The following is a 17,042-nucleotide window of genomic DNA, read 5'->3' as shown; positions in this document are numbered from 1 at the left end:
AGAAAAACACAATCAGAAAGGGAAAGAATTTAGTAATAACAGACGAAAACGTATTCCGCGAGAGGGATTATATTTCTAGAATATTGAAACCCCAGTGAGGAATCTTTCATTCTTCGGAATTATCCACAGAATTTTAATAGATCTTTAACGTTAATCAAGCAATAATCTAATCTAATTTCCTCCATGGCACGTGGCTGTGAAAAATAAATGGTTCTGAGATTTATACCTTATCGGTTCTTGATATTATGACCCAAATGACCTTTTAAATTTCAAAAGAATTTTCTACCTTCAACGAAGTGATATAAAGGATTTGGATTGAAGGTTTGAATTACATAATACAGATATTTCTGAGTCTACACATTTAATATCAATCAACACTTTCCTTAGCTGTATGTTCCTACACTTCGTCTCCAGCTATCACAGCCTCATTGACGTAACCATCACATCTTGGAGAACTAGAATTTAATTCAATACTCTTTCGGCGACCTAACTTTTTGTGCACCCTCTTTTTGAGCAAATACATGAGGAAAAAAAATGTTTGTAGAGCGAAGATAAATATCCCAACTCCAGCACAAACTAGGAGAGTTCGGAACGGCAACTCCCATTTCAAAATAGGGTATATGTAGTCGGTTCCATCTCTGGAAAAAAGGTTCGAAAGTTCAGTCGGTTATTATGATGGAGAAATGAAAAAAACAATGAATATACTGACCTACTTGTACCTCCTGCTAAGTAGTAGATGACAGAGAATATTGCATAAACAGTTACAAACATCATGGGATAAATACAATGAGCAATCCTTGTTGGGTGCGAAACAAGCCAAAAATCAAATAACATTAACACCGTGTTCATACCGTGAAGGATAAAATTCATAACATCCAAAGGATTTTTTGCAGCTGAAAATATAAGAATCTTAATCGGAATAATATATCACAGTAAAACTCCATAATTGAGAGGAAAATTCAAAGAATTCCTATTATTAGATATGCCGAGATAGAATTAGAGCAATACTCACGATTGTATATAAATGACCAATATACAATAGTAATCACACAAGCTAACACAGTAGCAATGGTGTTGAAAGCCCAATAAAGCTTATAACAAGTGAATGCCCCATCTTTAGAAGGCTTGTATGGTTTCTTCTTGTGTGCTAATACACAGGAGGTTAGCATAAATGCAGCCAAAAGGGCCTGGAATGTACAGGTTGTGTAGCCCCAATGGGTAAGATATATAAGCCATTTCAATTGATAACTATCAGTCTTAGTTTTCACGATTAATATTGATAATAGCCATGTTGTGATGAAATATATCACTACCAGCCATCTGTAAAGCAAGTACCATATACTCGGGGTGTTTTTATGTTGCCACTGAAACAAAAATATTTATTCAAAAACAGAACAAACTTAAAACAGCTGTCAAATGCTAATAGCCGAAACGTTGGTGATAATATATTATTATGCTTTCACTTCCTTCGCAGACATTTCAATTTTTTTTCAATTATTACAGAAGCACAAATTGAATGTAACTGTTATTTATTTTTTTGGTATCTAGAAAGCGTCTGGTAAAATTATAATAACTAATCAACTACCTTCAAGCCTAAAATTCATAGAAATCTGGTTGAGTAGCCCAATTTGAATATTTCCCCCATATCCAGCGATTTACAATGCTATTATTGTGTTGATACGACACTGAGTTTGATATTGAAACTTTGTTTACTCATTTTTCTTTCGTCCTGAACTATTTACGTGGGTAGGTAGTAATTTTAGCTCCTTTGCGAAAAGTTCACAAAATAATCAACCGGTCAACCGATAAATATTATTCAAGTTTTGCAGGAAATCTGAGAAGGATTTGAAATTGACGTTATTCCATTCAACAAAAATAGTTTCTTGGCAAATCAAAATATGCACAGATGCATTCAAATCGCTTTTAACTTTCTTCATTATATAATGATACGAGACAGTTCAAAATATAACCGACTGAGGTTAAAAAAACACTACAACACTCAAAAAAATTCACATACTCACTTGACATATCACAAATATCTCAGGATCCTTATGAGTTAATCCGAATTCTTGCGAAGTGAATTTGTTTTTCCATTTACTCAGCATACCGTCTGACGATATTTTCGAGATCTCGCTGTCGATCCTAAGTTTTTGACCCTTTTTTCAAATCTAGAAATGTAATAATTAAACTGACATAAAATTTACATCGAATATCATCGAATATGAACAGCCAATTCATAAAAACAAATTAAGACCGAGACAATGGAGAAAAATTTTGCAAGGTAAAACTTATTCTCGAATACCACAGTTAAGTTATATTTTTAGTACTAGCGACGAATGTAAATCAGCTTAGCATCTGATTTGCATCCCGAAAAATAAACCAGAATCTTGACAGACCGACTGGCGGGCCACATAATAATTAAATCAACATCACTACTCACGTTACATACACTGAACTAGAATGAGAGTGTATTCACGAATCAATTTTTTTTCGTGCAGTTAAAATACTCGTAACCAGCGAATAGTAGAACTCGATTGCAGTCGATAACTGAATTGACTGTAAACATACTTACACATTTACGAGCGAAAATAATCTTCTTAAAACGCTCCTGATACTATGAGGTTGCTGAAAGGGAAAGAATGAGATCAAATAGATGGAAAATCACTCAATCTTTTCTTTGGTTTTCACGCGTAAAGCCAGATTAGATTTATTCTATTGTAAGTAATTATAACGATCGGTGTGATGAAATACTGGGAAAAACTTAATATGTATCGATATTGATTCTTTTTGTTTGTGACGTGGATACATCATATTATTGCATTGTGTTCTACCAAAGGTTGACTGATTTATGGCTATGTTATTAAGTGCACATGAGTTTTATCGAATTCCCGTGCCAATGTATCTTTGACAATAAATAATTATCGCAGGAGCCTTTCGACGACATGCAATGGGATGAATGATTTTTGACAATAAACGTTGCATTTTCAGTTAGTGAGAATCAAATAATATTCACCAAAAGCAGAGTACGTTTGTTGTTGTTATAAAAAAAAGTTCGCCTAACTCAACTCAGCTGAATCAAAGCACATAACTCTTTGTTTGAGTGTTGAAAAAACTACGGCATCGCATACACTCAAACTATACTCACTAGAGTTGCCGTTCGGTATTTCATCAAGACCATATATATGAACTAACTCTAATTAGTTAGAACCGTGGCAATCAGTTTTGCGTGATTAGAAAAGCATGAGGATAACAAATAACTTCGGTTGAATAGCTTCTGTATCTTTCAATTCCTAATTCGCTTACTCTGTAATTAGCAGTGTTAATTTTGAGTTCTTAAAGTGGAAATATCTATTCTACGCTAAAGTATAGTTACATCATTACGAGGAAGTTCAAAACACTTGTTATGCGAATGGATATTAATATCAATAACCGCCAGTTTAAATAAATATGTCAGTGCGAACGCCATAATACATAATAAACATAGAAGTTACGTGAATAACGCAGAGGAAATCATCAAAAACAAATAATTAACCGAATATTTCGAAATCAACATCCATAATGATGATTATGAAGCCTTTATATATTTTTGATGAATGAGCAGAAAAATCTAAAAATTTAAACATTTGCAATTCACCTGATTTCAGATTTTGATGTGAAATTTCAGTAACTTTTTTTGTTTATTGTGGGATATTCATTATGCTATTTCGATCAATTGGCATTAGCCAGCCAAAAAAGTCCTTCAACACCTTTTATTATTGAAAGGATAGTTTTGGATACCAGAGTAATGCCGATCATTATTGAACCATATTTCACATGGGACTCCTGATATTCTTTCCGACCGAAAACCTCCAAAAAAAGTGTTGGAAATCGCAAGATACACGGGCTTTTTCTGACATTCAACAGTCAATACATGATATAGACTAACAATAAGATGATTTTCCCTGAAGATACGAGAACAGAGGTCATTCGTATTATTAAGTATTAAATTATTTATACTCAATGATGGTATATAACTCCTCTGGTTAATATATAATATATGGGTACTTATTCCATCATAGAATTTTCGAAGTGAAGTAAAGGGAAATTATGCAAAACGCATATTCCTTGAAATAAAACGTAATCAACAGGGTAAAACTAATATATATATATATATATCAATAAATATCATTTCTTTCGTTTAACGGCTATATATTCAAGGCTGAATTTCGTTCCAAGAATTGCATTGGGAAATATTTGTTTTGATATGATCGAAGACCGCAATATTCGATAAGAAATATTCCGATATACGACAATGCAAACAACTAGATCCCACATCGGGATAAATTTCTCAAAAAATTAACAAATTATTTTTACGGTGAACTGAACCATGGAGTTGTTTTGGGTTATTATTTCGAGCCGGACATCGAGTATAAATCTTCAGTACAAAATGCAGCAACTGATAGAAAGGATAATTACATGGTATTGGTTCACAGCTTATTGGATGAAAAAATGATGGGGGTAATAATATAAATCCCATCATTGAGTATATTATTTTCCATTTTCAAAAAATACACGAATTTGCTCTGTTTCTCACTCTTATTTCCTTCTAACAATAACAAAAATTAAAAATAAATTTTGTGAATGAAACAACTGATATTTTTATTTCTAACTGCTATAGGTATCATTATTAGTAAAGGTAATAATAGTAAAAACGATAATATTGTTTTCTACTATGCAACTTACCAACATTAAAAGGACAAATGTGCATCTGGAGCACTGTTTGTTTTTGTTTGGCGAAAAATGTAAACAGAACCGCTTAATACATACATACACATAACAAGCAGTTAACGAATACCTATGTTCACCACCGTTCAGTTATGTTATATAAGAATAACGAAAGCGGCTACTCAAAATTCTTTCACCATCATACTAGAAGTCCATGTATTGAATGTCTTGTCTAATCAGATCATTCTGGTAGTCAGATTGAAACGAGACTCAGGTTAGGAACTATATGTTTAAATTTGCGGCAAACAAATTACACAGCCTGGCCTGCCACTATTTGTGGTAGGGCTTGTGTCCATGAACCAAATTTATATTTCATACACTCTCGAGGAAAGCCAAACCGAAACACAGCAGTGGATTCAAAATTAAAGGGATATTGGCCGGTTATTATCTTTGGAAGGAAATAATTGGAATCGCGTTATTATCGTGTTGATTCTTTCAGAGTTCAATAAAATCAAGAAATGCAGTTCTAGTGAGGGTAATTCAACGTGATACTGAAAGTTGTCAAGCTGTGTGAAAGGCAGAAAGTAACAAGAAATTGTTAATCTTTAGAAAAGATGTGCTGCAAATTTCCAGTTGTTCGTTTTCTGGAGCACGGTGAATTATTTACTTCGTATCTATTTTTGGAGTCATCTTCACAGAAAACACCCTTGATTTACTTTATAGTCCTCATAGCTTATGCTACTATCGAAGACTTATTTAGAGCTTAGGAGACGTAGGAGGGGAACATAAAAAAATCATGATTCCGAAAATGTTATTGTGCTCTTGAAATTCGAAATACTTTCATTACTTAATAAAAACTTTTTGCCGCATGAGATTAGCTCAGTTAGTTTTCCGGTGATGAAAATCCAAATTTTTTTTTCGCGAAATATTATTGGAACAATTTTGATAGTTCTAAGTCGAAAAGATTGATTGGAAAGAATGCTGAAGGATATCACTATAATATTGAGTCGATAAAATTATTTCAATATTATGAGTAAGCAAATGTTCAGCTTGAGTGGTTGTCCAGACCTCACTATAAACATTATGAAGCACCTGGCAAAGTTCGAAGCTTTTTAAAATTGTGATTTCAAAGACTGGAGTTGGAAAATTTCGATAATTTCGAGAATTAGCAACTTCGGAATGAAATTTTCAGTTCTTTATTCATCAATCTAAGCTTACGATGAACGGATAAAACACGCAGAAACTGTAAAGTACATTTAAATAATCCTAAACTGTCAAAATCCATATAGAGATAGAGAACACACATCTAGGGAATGGTTAGAAGAAAAACTACCTACTTCCAGCAAAGAGTATCATTAATCTTTGCTCTTATTGACCACCGAATTTTCAAAATAAACGTATGTAAATCCCCATTCCCAGTTTTATTCCTCAGACATTCGTATTATTGAATTAAGAATTCTTCAGGTCGTTTAGTCGAATCAAGGATGATATAATAAAAATTGGAAGCATAACACATTACTCTAAATTGGCAAAGAATGAAATAGTCGATTAATCTAAAGAGTAGACCTCAATTACGGAAGTAGGTTTTTTTTTAACTTTGAATTGAATATATTGAAGTTTATGATACACCACAAATAGATACTAAATTGATCGTAATGGCCGTAAATAATCATCAATAAATCATTATTGGCGTACTGAATGGAATTTTATTAACATACCAGCTTCATTCACTCTTCCTTAAGATAGGGAATAATTAAGTCGAGCGCTAAATTCTTGAATGTGTCCGACATAAGGAATCTCCAAAAACAAAACAAAATCTAATTTTTTGAGGTAATTATATTTTCATTCGAGCTCTCGTTGCATTCATTCTTGAATCGTGGTTAGGAAAATCCAATAACAAGGATAACAGGTTCGAAAAAGGTTCATCATAGCAAGAAGATATGAAACGTAATATATATTTTCGAAGAAAACTAAAAAGGCAAATTTTCTAATTATTTATTTTAAAAGCTGTTCCTCATATATCATCAGAAAAATCATTTCATATAAATAATATTCTATTGCACAAAAATCAATAAGTAAAATCATATATGATACAAGCTTGTTCTGAAAAGTAGAGTATTAAAAACCACAAGCAATCAGATACAAAATATCAATTGAACACTTCAAATATCTTTCAAAAACTGTTACAAATTATGGAATGGCATACACGATAATTCTTCAATACTTCAAAAAATTGTTTTCGATAAAATTCAACACATTGGGAAATAGTATAGTACACTAGACAATTCACTGTATAAGTAGATATAACTTCAATTATTATCAAATCTTTGATTATCAATGAACCTATCAATAAATTCACTATCATCATCTAGGTTATAGAAAATTATGATTATCTGATTGGCAACGTATATGTAGCTACACATACTCTAGGAGTGTAGTAACCACGAATAGGAACTAATTCAGACCAAAACTCAAGGGGATATCACCAAGGTGATCTCAACACATGAAGTTTTCGAATATTGTTACCTTCAAACATTAATTTAATTATTGATTTAACTAATACTTTAAGATGAATTAGACTCATCAACAAGAAGAAATCTATCTATCCAATGTTATCAAGATAAAATAACAGTAGGAGTACTCCGGCAGTACACCATTATTATAAACTGAACTGATAAGCTCCACTATAGTAAGAAACAAAAATATGCACATCAATTTTCCAACTGGTCAAATATTGAAACATTCTCTCCTCAATTACAAAATGAAAAAAAAATGCCACCTTCACAGATATGAAATTATTAAGGCATCTTTATTTTAGATTATTACATCTCATGCCCAGAAAAAATTTGCATACTGAAAAAACTCAAAATCACCTGAGCTTGAGATGAAATAAAAACTTCTATTTTATTACCCAAAGTATAGATTGAATATATATATTATTTGAAAATAGTCATCATGACAATGCAATAAGAAGTGTCAAAAAACACTCCTTCTACCTAAAAATAGTATGCTCAATCATAAAAATAAATTCAAATCTTTAGAGAGAACATAAAACAATAAGTAATGGTACAAAAACATCATTCCATTGAAATTTTTCTCCCAAATAACTTTGAAACCATCTTTTCCATGTACATGTAAGATTCCTGCATCAAACTCAAGCAATGTCAATTTTACCGAAAACAATTTTTTAAGAATACCATAAAGAAAATCCACTCAGTTATTACATAACTTGAAGACTTTGGCTTGCTTCAAAAGCAGTACCTGGTTGAAGTACTATAGGATGTGTCACTCTACCTGCCTCCACACATAACATGTTTGGCCACTCTTCAGGTCCAAAATCAGGCAGTTCTTTTGCCTTCTCAGCCCAAGGATTCCAAACTACTGTGTCTGGAAAATTATATTTTTGTATGCGCATTTTACGCCCAGATACCACATTCGTAATAATATGCTCTTGTGATGTATTCCTGTAGATCCTGTCTGTTTGCTCAGTTACAACTACAGCATCACGGTTTTCATGGTAAATGTTACAGTCACGCAATTTGTCGACGTATGTGCAACCAGAAAGTCCAGTTATCTGGCAACGACGCACATCAGGAACTTTAAAGTACGTGTGTAATAAGAGGGTAAAATAAAATGAAGCCTCTTTGTTAGTATTGAATACATTTACATTAAAATGAAGCTCTTTTTCTCTCAAAATCAACCTATATGTAAGCCGAAATCTGAAAAATTAATAATGATGTTCAAAAATTTTTGTGTCAAGTAAAAACACTCACTGATAATTCCACATATTCCTTGTAAATGGGCTGTCTGATAGTGAAAATACCACTTCTATATCTCCACTAGCCATTCTCTCTGGGGCTTTCTCCAAATTCCAGCGCATAATTCTCCCAAAGCCATGTTGAGGTCCCAAGGGCCATTCCCCAAATTGTGCTGTATGTTATGAAAACCATCAAAATACATTGGTATATCTTTTGAGTTATTTTTATAGTTTAAAAGTTTTTCAATTAGAAATCGGATAACTTAGTGAGGAATAACTTGAAGGCTTAGACCTAACAAATATGATGAAAATGGGAAATACTCACGGAAAACAAATGGTATACCACCTCTGATAGCTTTTTTGCCATCAAATATGGCTTCTTTACTGAAAAAATTCAGGAATTCTGTGAAATTTATCTAAAGATAGGCTGAGAACATGTGATATAACATAAAAAGCAAATAAGGGAAAAATATTTCATTTTCTGCAATATAATCTACGAAGAGAAAAATTTATTCTGACTCCACGAGTATGAATTGAATTAGATTTATTGGTTCATTTTTGCATTCAATTCCTTATTTTCTTGATAAATTCTAACAATAGACTTTGAGGTCATGGTGTATTGAAACTACCTGACAAATATCAACTATTTCATAATGAAAATATGCGCTCCAGAATAAATGCAAGTAATTGAAGAGAGCATTTAAATTATATAACTTCAGAGAATCCCAAGCAATCAGATAATTAAAACGAATTATCGTAAATGTACTTGAATATCTGGTTATCAAACAGTGATTTTGATTAGAAATTCGACCATGGACGTAAGACGTAACACAGGTACATGCTGGCAGAAATTCCAGAGATCTAATGATATTTAGAAGTTCGAACTCACCTCACAAAAAGTTGCTCTTGATTGTTCACTCTCCAAGAGACTACAGTGGCACCTATAAATAAAAACGTAAACAAAAAAGATAGGTTATGTAATTTTTTTAAGGTTAGGCTTTTTCAATCACTTTTATAAACACCAATGAAAAGAGATAAATTATTACCAACTTACCGTGCAAATTTATTGTACATGTCGTATTATTACCTCTATCCATCAAAACGCAGCTTGTAGCCGCCATTGTAAATTCTTCGGTCTTTGACCGGTTTGTTTATCTTTGAAGAACAAAATGTTTTCTTCTCGTGCTTTGGATCGATCTACCGTATTCTCACTTTACCTGCGCGGTAAACCGCAAGTACAAATTCCTCCTGTAGATCTTGTAGTTGATCAACACTTATCTATAGATAACTATTCGATAATTATTTCTGATAAATTTTGTTAACTTATACTACATTCAATAGCAGCAACAACGTAGAAACAGGTAACAAGCGGATCTAAGCCACGGATAACTGGGATTCTGAATTTCATAAAAAAATTGAAATATGCTATAAGAGCTGCCATCTATCCAGGATATCGCAAACTTCGATTTTATTATTTAGGGGAAGAGTTTATTTACCGTCATGAAAATAAATCTGATTTTTTTTTTAAATGGGCGAATATTTACTTGAGTTATACTGTATATATAACTTCTTGGAAAAGCATTATTTTTTTAAGTCGGTTGAAAATCTATACTTGAGGCCCATTAGGTAAAAGTAGGTTCTAGGTACCTATCCTATCGTGCTATCGTTCAATATTCTGTGTTCTCGACTGATTTTCATGAATTTACGATCTAAAAATACGGAAAGTTAAACTGTTATTAAATTGTGCATCACTCATTTTGCTTAAATAAAGGGCATTGTAGATAATAATTGAATGTTCCACGAATTTGATTTGTGTAATAATCTTATTTTTCAAACTTGTTGCTTGCAATCTACAAATATTGCATTCATGACTATGATGAAGAATTGAATTTGTTTACTGTTTGGACAGCTCAACCCTTCTTTACATTTCACCATGTTTTCAAATTTAAATAAGAGTACCTTTGGTACATCTGCTCCTAGTACTTCATTTGGTGAGTCAATATACCATTTTTTCGTATACCTGAAAACATTTCTTCATATTTCCTTTATAGGCCTTGGAGCTTCAACGTCAAATACTACTAGTCCTTGGGGTAGTACAGGGAATAATCAACTTTTTGGTAAACCAGCTACACCAGCTTTTGGTCAGCCAGCGTCTACTTCATTTGGTCAACCCTCTACGTCTTCCAATTCAATGTTCCCCTTTTTCTCTCAGTCAAATACTTCAGGTTTTGGATCTGGCACTTCTAATCAGTCAACTTTCGGTGAGTAGAATCCTGATTTTATTCCACTTAATATAATAGCACCAGAAACGTTCATGAATGAGTGAAAAGTTCATCATGACCAAGGTCAATGTTACAGATATATTATTATGATGTTAATAGGCCATTATAGAGAAAGATTGAAAAATTATTAATATTCTTTGCTATTATACTCATCCATTCATCTATTATCAAAGCCAACAGTTGCCTATAACCTTTATTCTATAATCAAATGATAATCCAAAGAAAAATTGAAAAATTTCATGAACTGACTCCTAAGAAATAGAATATATCTTAACAAATTAAAGAAATAGAGTTCCCTGAGCTTTTACTAAAAGAGGTCTTTTGATGAAGGGTCAAATGTGTTTGGCCAACAACCTGCCACCACCAACTTATTTGGTTCCAACACCTTTGGACAGCAAAAACCCACTGGTTTTGGGTTTGGCACTCAGAATCAACAACAGCCGAATCTTTTTGGACAATCTGCCCAGCCTCAAAGTTCTCTTTTCCAAACATCAGGCACCTCCAACCTCTTCAGTGGAGGTGGTGCCTTTGGTTCTACCTCAACCACCATGGGTACAGGTACCACTATTAAGTTCACTCCAGTAACTGGCACTGATACCATGCAAAAGGGTGGTGTCACCACTAGTATTAATACTAAACATCATTGTATTACTTGTATGAAAGAATACGAAAACAAATCTTTCGAAGAACTCAGACTGGAGGATTATCAGGCTAACAGAAAAGGTAGGTTTAGTAGTTTGGGTTGGTTATTACCAAATACATATTTTGTAGGTAACTCTTGTTACTAGCCATCTTCTCTGTCTGAAATTTGGTTCCATTTTTATTTTTTACTTATTATTTTTAACTTAGGTCCCCAGTCACAATTCACCTCTACTCCATTTGGAGGCACCTCGTCAATGTTTGGTCAGACAACTGAAAACAAACCAGCATTCGCTCAGCCTACTGGTTTTGGGCAAATAGGTGGTGGAACTACCTTTGGTCAGCAAACAACTGGTTTTGGTTTGAATACTCAGCCATCAACATCTAATAGCATATTTGGAAAACCCCCAGCTTTTGGTGCTACCAGCTCTACCACCACAACCTTTGGAGGATTCAATACTCCTGCCACTACTAGTGCATTTGGAACAAATCAGAATAAAACCTTTGGTGGCACTGGCACAACCTCATTATTTGGTACCACCCAGACACAACAGCAATCTACACCATTTGGGAGCAATATGTTTGGGCAAAATAATCAGGTAATCATACAATTCCCTTACTGTACAATGCTATATCCCAAATGAAAACAACTGGTGGAAATAGTGTTTATCAATAATTTTCACACTAGAAGAGAGAACTTTCCATTTCATATATACTCAAAACGGTCCAGAAGTGAATTTGTATTTCTATACAAAAATTTGGTGTGAAATTTGTTGAACCAATACTACTTACTCTGGTTGCTTAGCGACTCAGTATTATTCAGCTTTAGATGTTTATGATTCAAATTTAATTTTCTGTTTTGGAGTAGCAATTGGTGTATTATTCCAATTTTTTTTATTTATTTCTGTATTTGACCATGACATTTTATCAGAAGTCAATACCTAGTTTGCGGAGTTACAGTACAATCATCTTTGATGATATGTGCCAGTTTAAAATAGAAGGTAGAATGGTGCATGGGAATAGGCTGACTTATATGTACATCAATGCACTCTCTTCTTTCCAATACTAGTCGAAATACTTCCCAATATTGCATTTGCAGAATACTACTGGGAGCTTCTTCAATAAACCTGCACTTACGACAGGTGGCTCTTCTGGGGGATTTACTTTTAACCAGACCCCTGCCACTACTCCAAGTAATCTATTTCAGCTATCGAAACCTGTGTTCGGAGGTTTAGGTCAAACAAGTACAGCCAGCACTTTTGGACAAACACCAGCATTTGGTCAGAACACCCAGCAAAACAATTTTGGAAGTAATACATTTGGAAAGCCTTTAACTTTTGGGCAGAATCAGAATACATTTCAGCTAGGTAAATTATTTGTTAACATAAATAAATTGGAGCAGTATCAATACAGCAAATTTTGCAGGAGGACAACCGAATTTATTTGCTAATAATCAGCAAAAATCAGGGTCTCTTTTAGGTAGCGGTGGAGGACTTTTTGGCAATAACATTTTCGGATCTAATACTTCCTCAAATTTTCCTCTTCTACAAACAAGCACCCAAGCAGCTGGTCAAGGGTAAAGCAGACAATATCACAAACATTTTTATCGATGTTGATTTAATGTTTCTCGTTTCTCTTCAGATTATCGACGGATAGTAATCAAGAGCCAAAAGCTTTACCTTTGTTTGCTACTAATCAGTTCGGTCATACACCTTTCTTGAAGGGTTTGTTACCTGTTGACAAGCCCTCTTCTCCTACATTGTACACAACAAATCCTATAGAAATAAAAAAGATGCTCGAGAATAATAAAAAAGTAGATGAAAACACAAGTATTAAGGTCAAATTGAAACTTGGACCACCTAAAACTCAAAAAGTAAGTACATACCTACTGTTTTTTGTATATACCTTTATCTAGTAAAGAGGAAAATATTTTCAATTATACACTATTTCTGCTTTCAGAATAACCTGTTTGAGGAAGGTACTGATGAGGATAGTAATAAGCTTTACAAGACATCTTGTAAACGTTTAGTGTTAAAGAAAAAACAAGACGACTCTAAACACAGCATTTTCGAGAACAATTCTCTTTGTAATGATTTGTCTCTCAAAGAATCAGACCTTTCACAAGGAAATGATGTTTCAAACCTGAATGGGGTAAATAATAGCAATTTAGAAGGTGATAGAAGTTTCGTATTGGGATTGACTGAAAAACAGAAAACAGAATTGAAAAATATTAATGATAAATTTGCATTAAGGAAGAATTTTGATTGGTCACTCAATATGAATGGTTCTGTGAATGAATCTATCAATACCATCTATAGCAATAAAAATGATGGTAGTATGGGTGATGTATCCAATGGATTTGAAGTTCCTAGAAAGAATACATCTGACATCGACCTAACTACCAATGAAGCTGAAAATGAAAACACAAGAAGTAAGATTGAATAATTGGTGTGTAGCCTAGAATTAATGAAATTCACTCAATTTCAGGTCCTCTTTCATTGCGGATTACGTCAGAAATTTCACCTAATGACACTCCACTTGACCAAGCAACAAAAAAAGTTGGTCCATGTGGCATAATCTTAAATAGATCTGAATATTATACTTTGCCTTCCATTGAAGATCTGGATAATATGGTTGGTGAAGATGGACGTTGTATGATTAGAGGTTTCACAATAGGACGTCGGGGCTACGGAAATGTCTATTTCCCAGATGAAATAAATGTAATGAATATGAATTTGGATGAAATAGTGCATTTCAGATACAAAGAAATCCATATGTACCCTGATGAAACCAAAAAGCCACCTGTGGGTGAAGGTTTAAATAGACGTGCTCAAGTTACCCTAGATAGGGTTTATCCCAGAATGAAAGAAACTAAAGAAATTATAGATAATGTTGACCAAGTTTTGGCAGCAAAATTCCCTGAACAACTTGTTGAAATATCTGCTAAACATGGTTTGAAATTTGTGGATTATAGACCAGAAACTGGGTCCTGGGTTTTCATGGTTGAACATTTTTCTAAGTATGCTTTCACAGAAAGTGATGAAGAAGACTGTGAGTTGATTGTTTCTAACCAAAATAAAACACTCACTGCAAAGGATAGATTGAATGTCTTCTCAGAGAAAAAAGGACTACAATCAACTGATAAAACTCAAATGGAAACTGATGTAAGTATTGAATATATATGAAAAAACTGAAAAAAAATCTTTGTTTTGGTGAAACTTTTGAATAATACTTCCTTTTTTTTTTAATGGGATTTTCAGCTTGTGGGTGACAGTATGAATGGCGATTTGGCCTCTGAATATACTGATGAAGGAGATCAAAGACAAGGTGATCTTCTACACAAATCGATGACTATAGACATGGAGGGGCAAGAAGAAGACTTTCTCAATCCGATTTATGAACCAAGCGATACAGATATTTTCTATCATAATTCCCACATTCAGGTGCTGAAAGCTGCATTTTTTTCAGAATCTGAATGTGCCTCTACTATTTCATCAGTTGATAATTACTCTCCATACAAAACTGATATTTTGGAAGTTAAGGCAAAGCCACTTCACCGTAAACCACCTCAAAGACCTAAAGTTTGGAAAATTTATTTGAGCATAGGTACTCATATCTGATCAATAAAAAAACATGGATTTGATAATTTTTTTTTTAGCATCTCGTCCTAATGATTCTGTACTTCTGAATGCAAGCAGATGCTATAGTGATTTTGGTTTGTACAAAGGAAAATCTTACAAAGTTGGTTGGTGTAATGGTTTCAAAAATTATACTGTAAAATTACCGAGACCTTCAGAATTCGAAGCATCTTTGTCATTAACATTAAATACCATTTCAACAACTTCAATTGATGAGAGTCTTATGGTAATTCTATAATTTTATATTATTAAAATATGATTATAACATCCAGAGTGCTCAATTTATTTTATGATTTCAGGATGCCATTACAGATTGCATGAAAATTGCTCAAAACTGCAGCAGTATGACTATGGAAGGGGAAGAAGGAATTCCAACATTCCAAATTATCAAAGATAGAACTTATTTAATATCATGCCATGAAATATTTCAGAAGGCATCTAATGCTAGTGGGAAATCCCATTTTTTATATAAAGATGTTTGGTCATTGTGCCATGCCTTATGGGGTCCTGGAAGAACAACTGCTCCTTTTGTTAAAAGTAGATTGAGCTCATGGTTAGTCACAACCTATAAATCTATTCAAACATTTTCTAATAGCATAGGTATCAAATAAATTCAAGTTCTTTCATATAAACATTTCAGGCTTCAAACCTCAATTGAAGATAAAGTGCCTAAGAATAAATTGAACCAAGACAACACTACAGAAAATAAGTTAGATATCATATTCAACCAGCTGTCCTGCTTTGATATTGTGGAAGCTTCAAAAATTGCAATGGAAGCAGATATGCCTATTCTTGCTTTGATAATTTCTCAAATAAATCTGACAAAGAGACTCAAGGCCCAAATAAGACACCAGGTCCAATGTTGGTACAAGGATATGTTTGTTGATCATATTAACCCCGAAATAATGAAGATATATTTGTTACTATCTGGTGATACCTCAAGTCAGGATATAGATATTTTCGAAGGATTGGAATGGAAAAGAGCTTTTGGGTTATATCTATGGTACTTAACCAGTGATGGATGTCCATTGCAAGAAGCTATTGCTGCATATACAAATGGTTTGTTTTGAAATAATTGCAGTATCTCAGAAATTGATGTAATGACCTTTTCAGGTTTCTCCAAAGGAAATGGTGCAGTTGAACCAAAGCCATCATATAATTGTGGGGAAGATAATATATGTTATGACATACTCTATCATATACTTCTGCTTTATAAAAACAACACTTACAGATTAGTGAAAGCTCTACATCCTGAAACTCATACCCCAGTTAAAACAGATTTTAGACTTTCGTAAGTTACTTAATTTCCTCAGAATAATCCACAATATAAATTTGAAGTCATACTACTATTAAACTGCTCCATATTTTTTTTACAGGTGGTTGTTGATGCTGTTTTTCCAATCAATAAATGTGGGCCTTATTGACGATTTTGAAGTAACTCATTTACACATAAGTTTTTCATCACAACTAGAAGAAAATGGTTTGTGGGACTTTGCAATTTTACCATTGCTATATCTCAAGAATAACTCATTGAAGAAAAATTTAATTATGGGCATCTTAAACAGAAATTTATCTATAGATAATGATGCAGAAATTGAAAAGAAATTGGTAGAACATTTACATGTTCCAGCTGTGTGGATTGATAATGTAAAATCTTGGAAGAGTAATTCCAGTGTTGTGAGCAGATAACTTTATAATTACCCTAATTGTTGATAATCAAGATAATAATTTTTTTTGCCTTTTATGTAAATGTAACTATTAAAGTTTACTTAATAAAATTATGTAATTTTTCTGTTTGTTATTTATTATATTCCTAGGACTCACTCATACCACTATAAATCAGGCGAACCCTGTTGATATGCATCTAGAACATTTCTGAATATTCTTCTAGCATACATTTTCTCAGAGATATAGAAAGTTGGAATGAGTGTCAACAAAATATGAACATTCCATCTTTCCATCAAAAAGCAACAACTTTACCCTTTTGAAGCATAAAAGAGTAACATTGCACCACCACTATCA

General features: G+C 33.2%; 3 protein-coding genes across 10 annotated transcripts; 1 reads left to right on the top strand and 2 right to left on the bottom strand.

Moving 5' to 3' along the window:
* Positions 1-344: 344 nt before the first annotated feature.
* Positions 345-5,121, bottom strand: LOC123321791 (protein rolling stone-like). Of its 7 annotated transcripts, none has more exons than XM_044909562.1 (6): positions 4,723-5,120; positions 2,573-2,625; positions 2,022-2,168; positions 1,013-1,364; positions 710-893; positions 345-638 (listed from the first exon to the last, which is right to left on the bottom strand). In XM_044909562.1, the coding sequence occupies exons 3-6, from the start codon at positions 2,103-2,105 to the stop codon at positions 398-400; spliced, it is 861 nt and encodes a 286-aa protein (XP_044765497.1). In that variant the 5' UTR covers positions 2,106-2,168; positions 2,573-2,625; positions 4,723-5,120; the 3' UTR covers positions 345-397. The 7 variants fall into 7 exon arrangements, with proteins under 7 accessions (XP_044765497.1, XP_044765500.1, XP_044765504.1 ...); XM_044909565.1 differs by lacking the exon at positions 4,723-5,120 and adding an exon at positions 3,146-3,268; XM_044909569.1 differs by lacking the exon at positions 2,573-2,625 and having other exon boundaries at positions 4,723-5,121.
* A 1,562-nt stretch (positions 5,122-6,683) lies between these two features.
* LOC123321792 (putative glucose-6-phosphate 1-epimerase) lies at positions 6,684-9,855 on the bottom strand. Its single transcript, XM_044909570.1, has 5 exons — positions 9,516-9,855; positions 9,351-9,402; positions 8,787-8,845; positions 8,478-8,634; positions 6,684-8,423 (listed from the first exon to the last, which is right to left on the bottom strand). The coding sequence occupies exons 1-5, from the start codon at positions 9,580-9,582 to the stop codon at positions 7,925-7,927; spliced, it is 834 nt and encodes a 277-aa protein (XP_044765505.1). The 5' UTR covers positions 9,583-9,855; the 3' UTR covers positions 6,684-7,924.
* Positions 9,856-10,127: 272 nt separating this feature from the next.
* On the top strand, positions 10,128-16,810 carry LOC123321759 (nuclear pore complex protein Nup98-Nup96). 2 transcript variants are annotated; one of them, XM_044909502.1, is made up of 15 exons: positions 10,128-10,452; positions 10,513-10,722; positions 11,074-11,466; positions 11,593-11,981; positions 12,590-12,749; positions 12,808-12,958; positions 13,024-13,255; positions 13,342-13,813; positions 13,870-14,546; positions 14,643-14,988; positions 15,041-15,246; positions 15,320-15,573; positions 15,661-16,079; positions 16,134-16,311; positions 16,397-16,810. In XM_044909502.1, the coding sequence occupies exons 1-15, from the start codon at positions 10,395-10,397 to the stop codon at positions 16,707-16,709; spliced, it is 4,458 nt and encodes a 1,485-aa protein (XP_044765437.1). In that variant the 5' UTR covers positions 10,128-10,394; the 3' UTR covers positions 16,710-16,810. The 2 variants fall into 2 exon arrangements, with proteins under 2 accessions (XP_044765437.1, XP_044765436.1); XM_044909501.1 differs by having other exon boundaries at positions 12,482-12,749.
* The last annotated feature ends 232 nt before the right edge of the window (positions 16,811-17,042 follow it).

This window comes from Coccinella septempunctata, chromosome X (assembly GCF_907165205.1).
Source record: "Coccinella septempunctata chromosome X, icCocSept1.1, whole genome shotgun sequence".
NCBI classification, from domain to species: domain Eukaryota; kingdom Metazoa; phylum Arthropoda; class Insecta; order Coleoptera; family Coccinellidae; genus Coccinella; species Coccinella septempunctata.
Note: the sequence above shows the minus strand (reverse complement) of the source record. Positions and strands in the feature narration are given on the sequence as shown.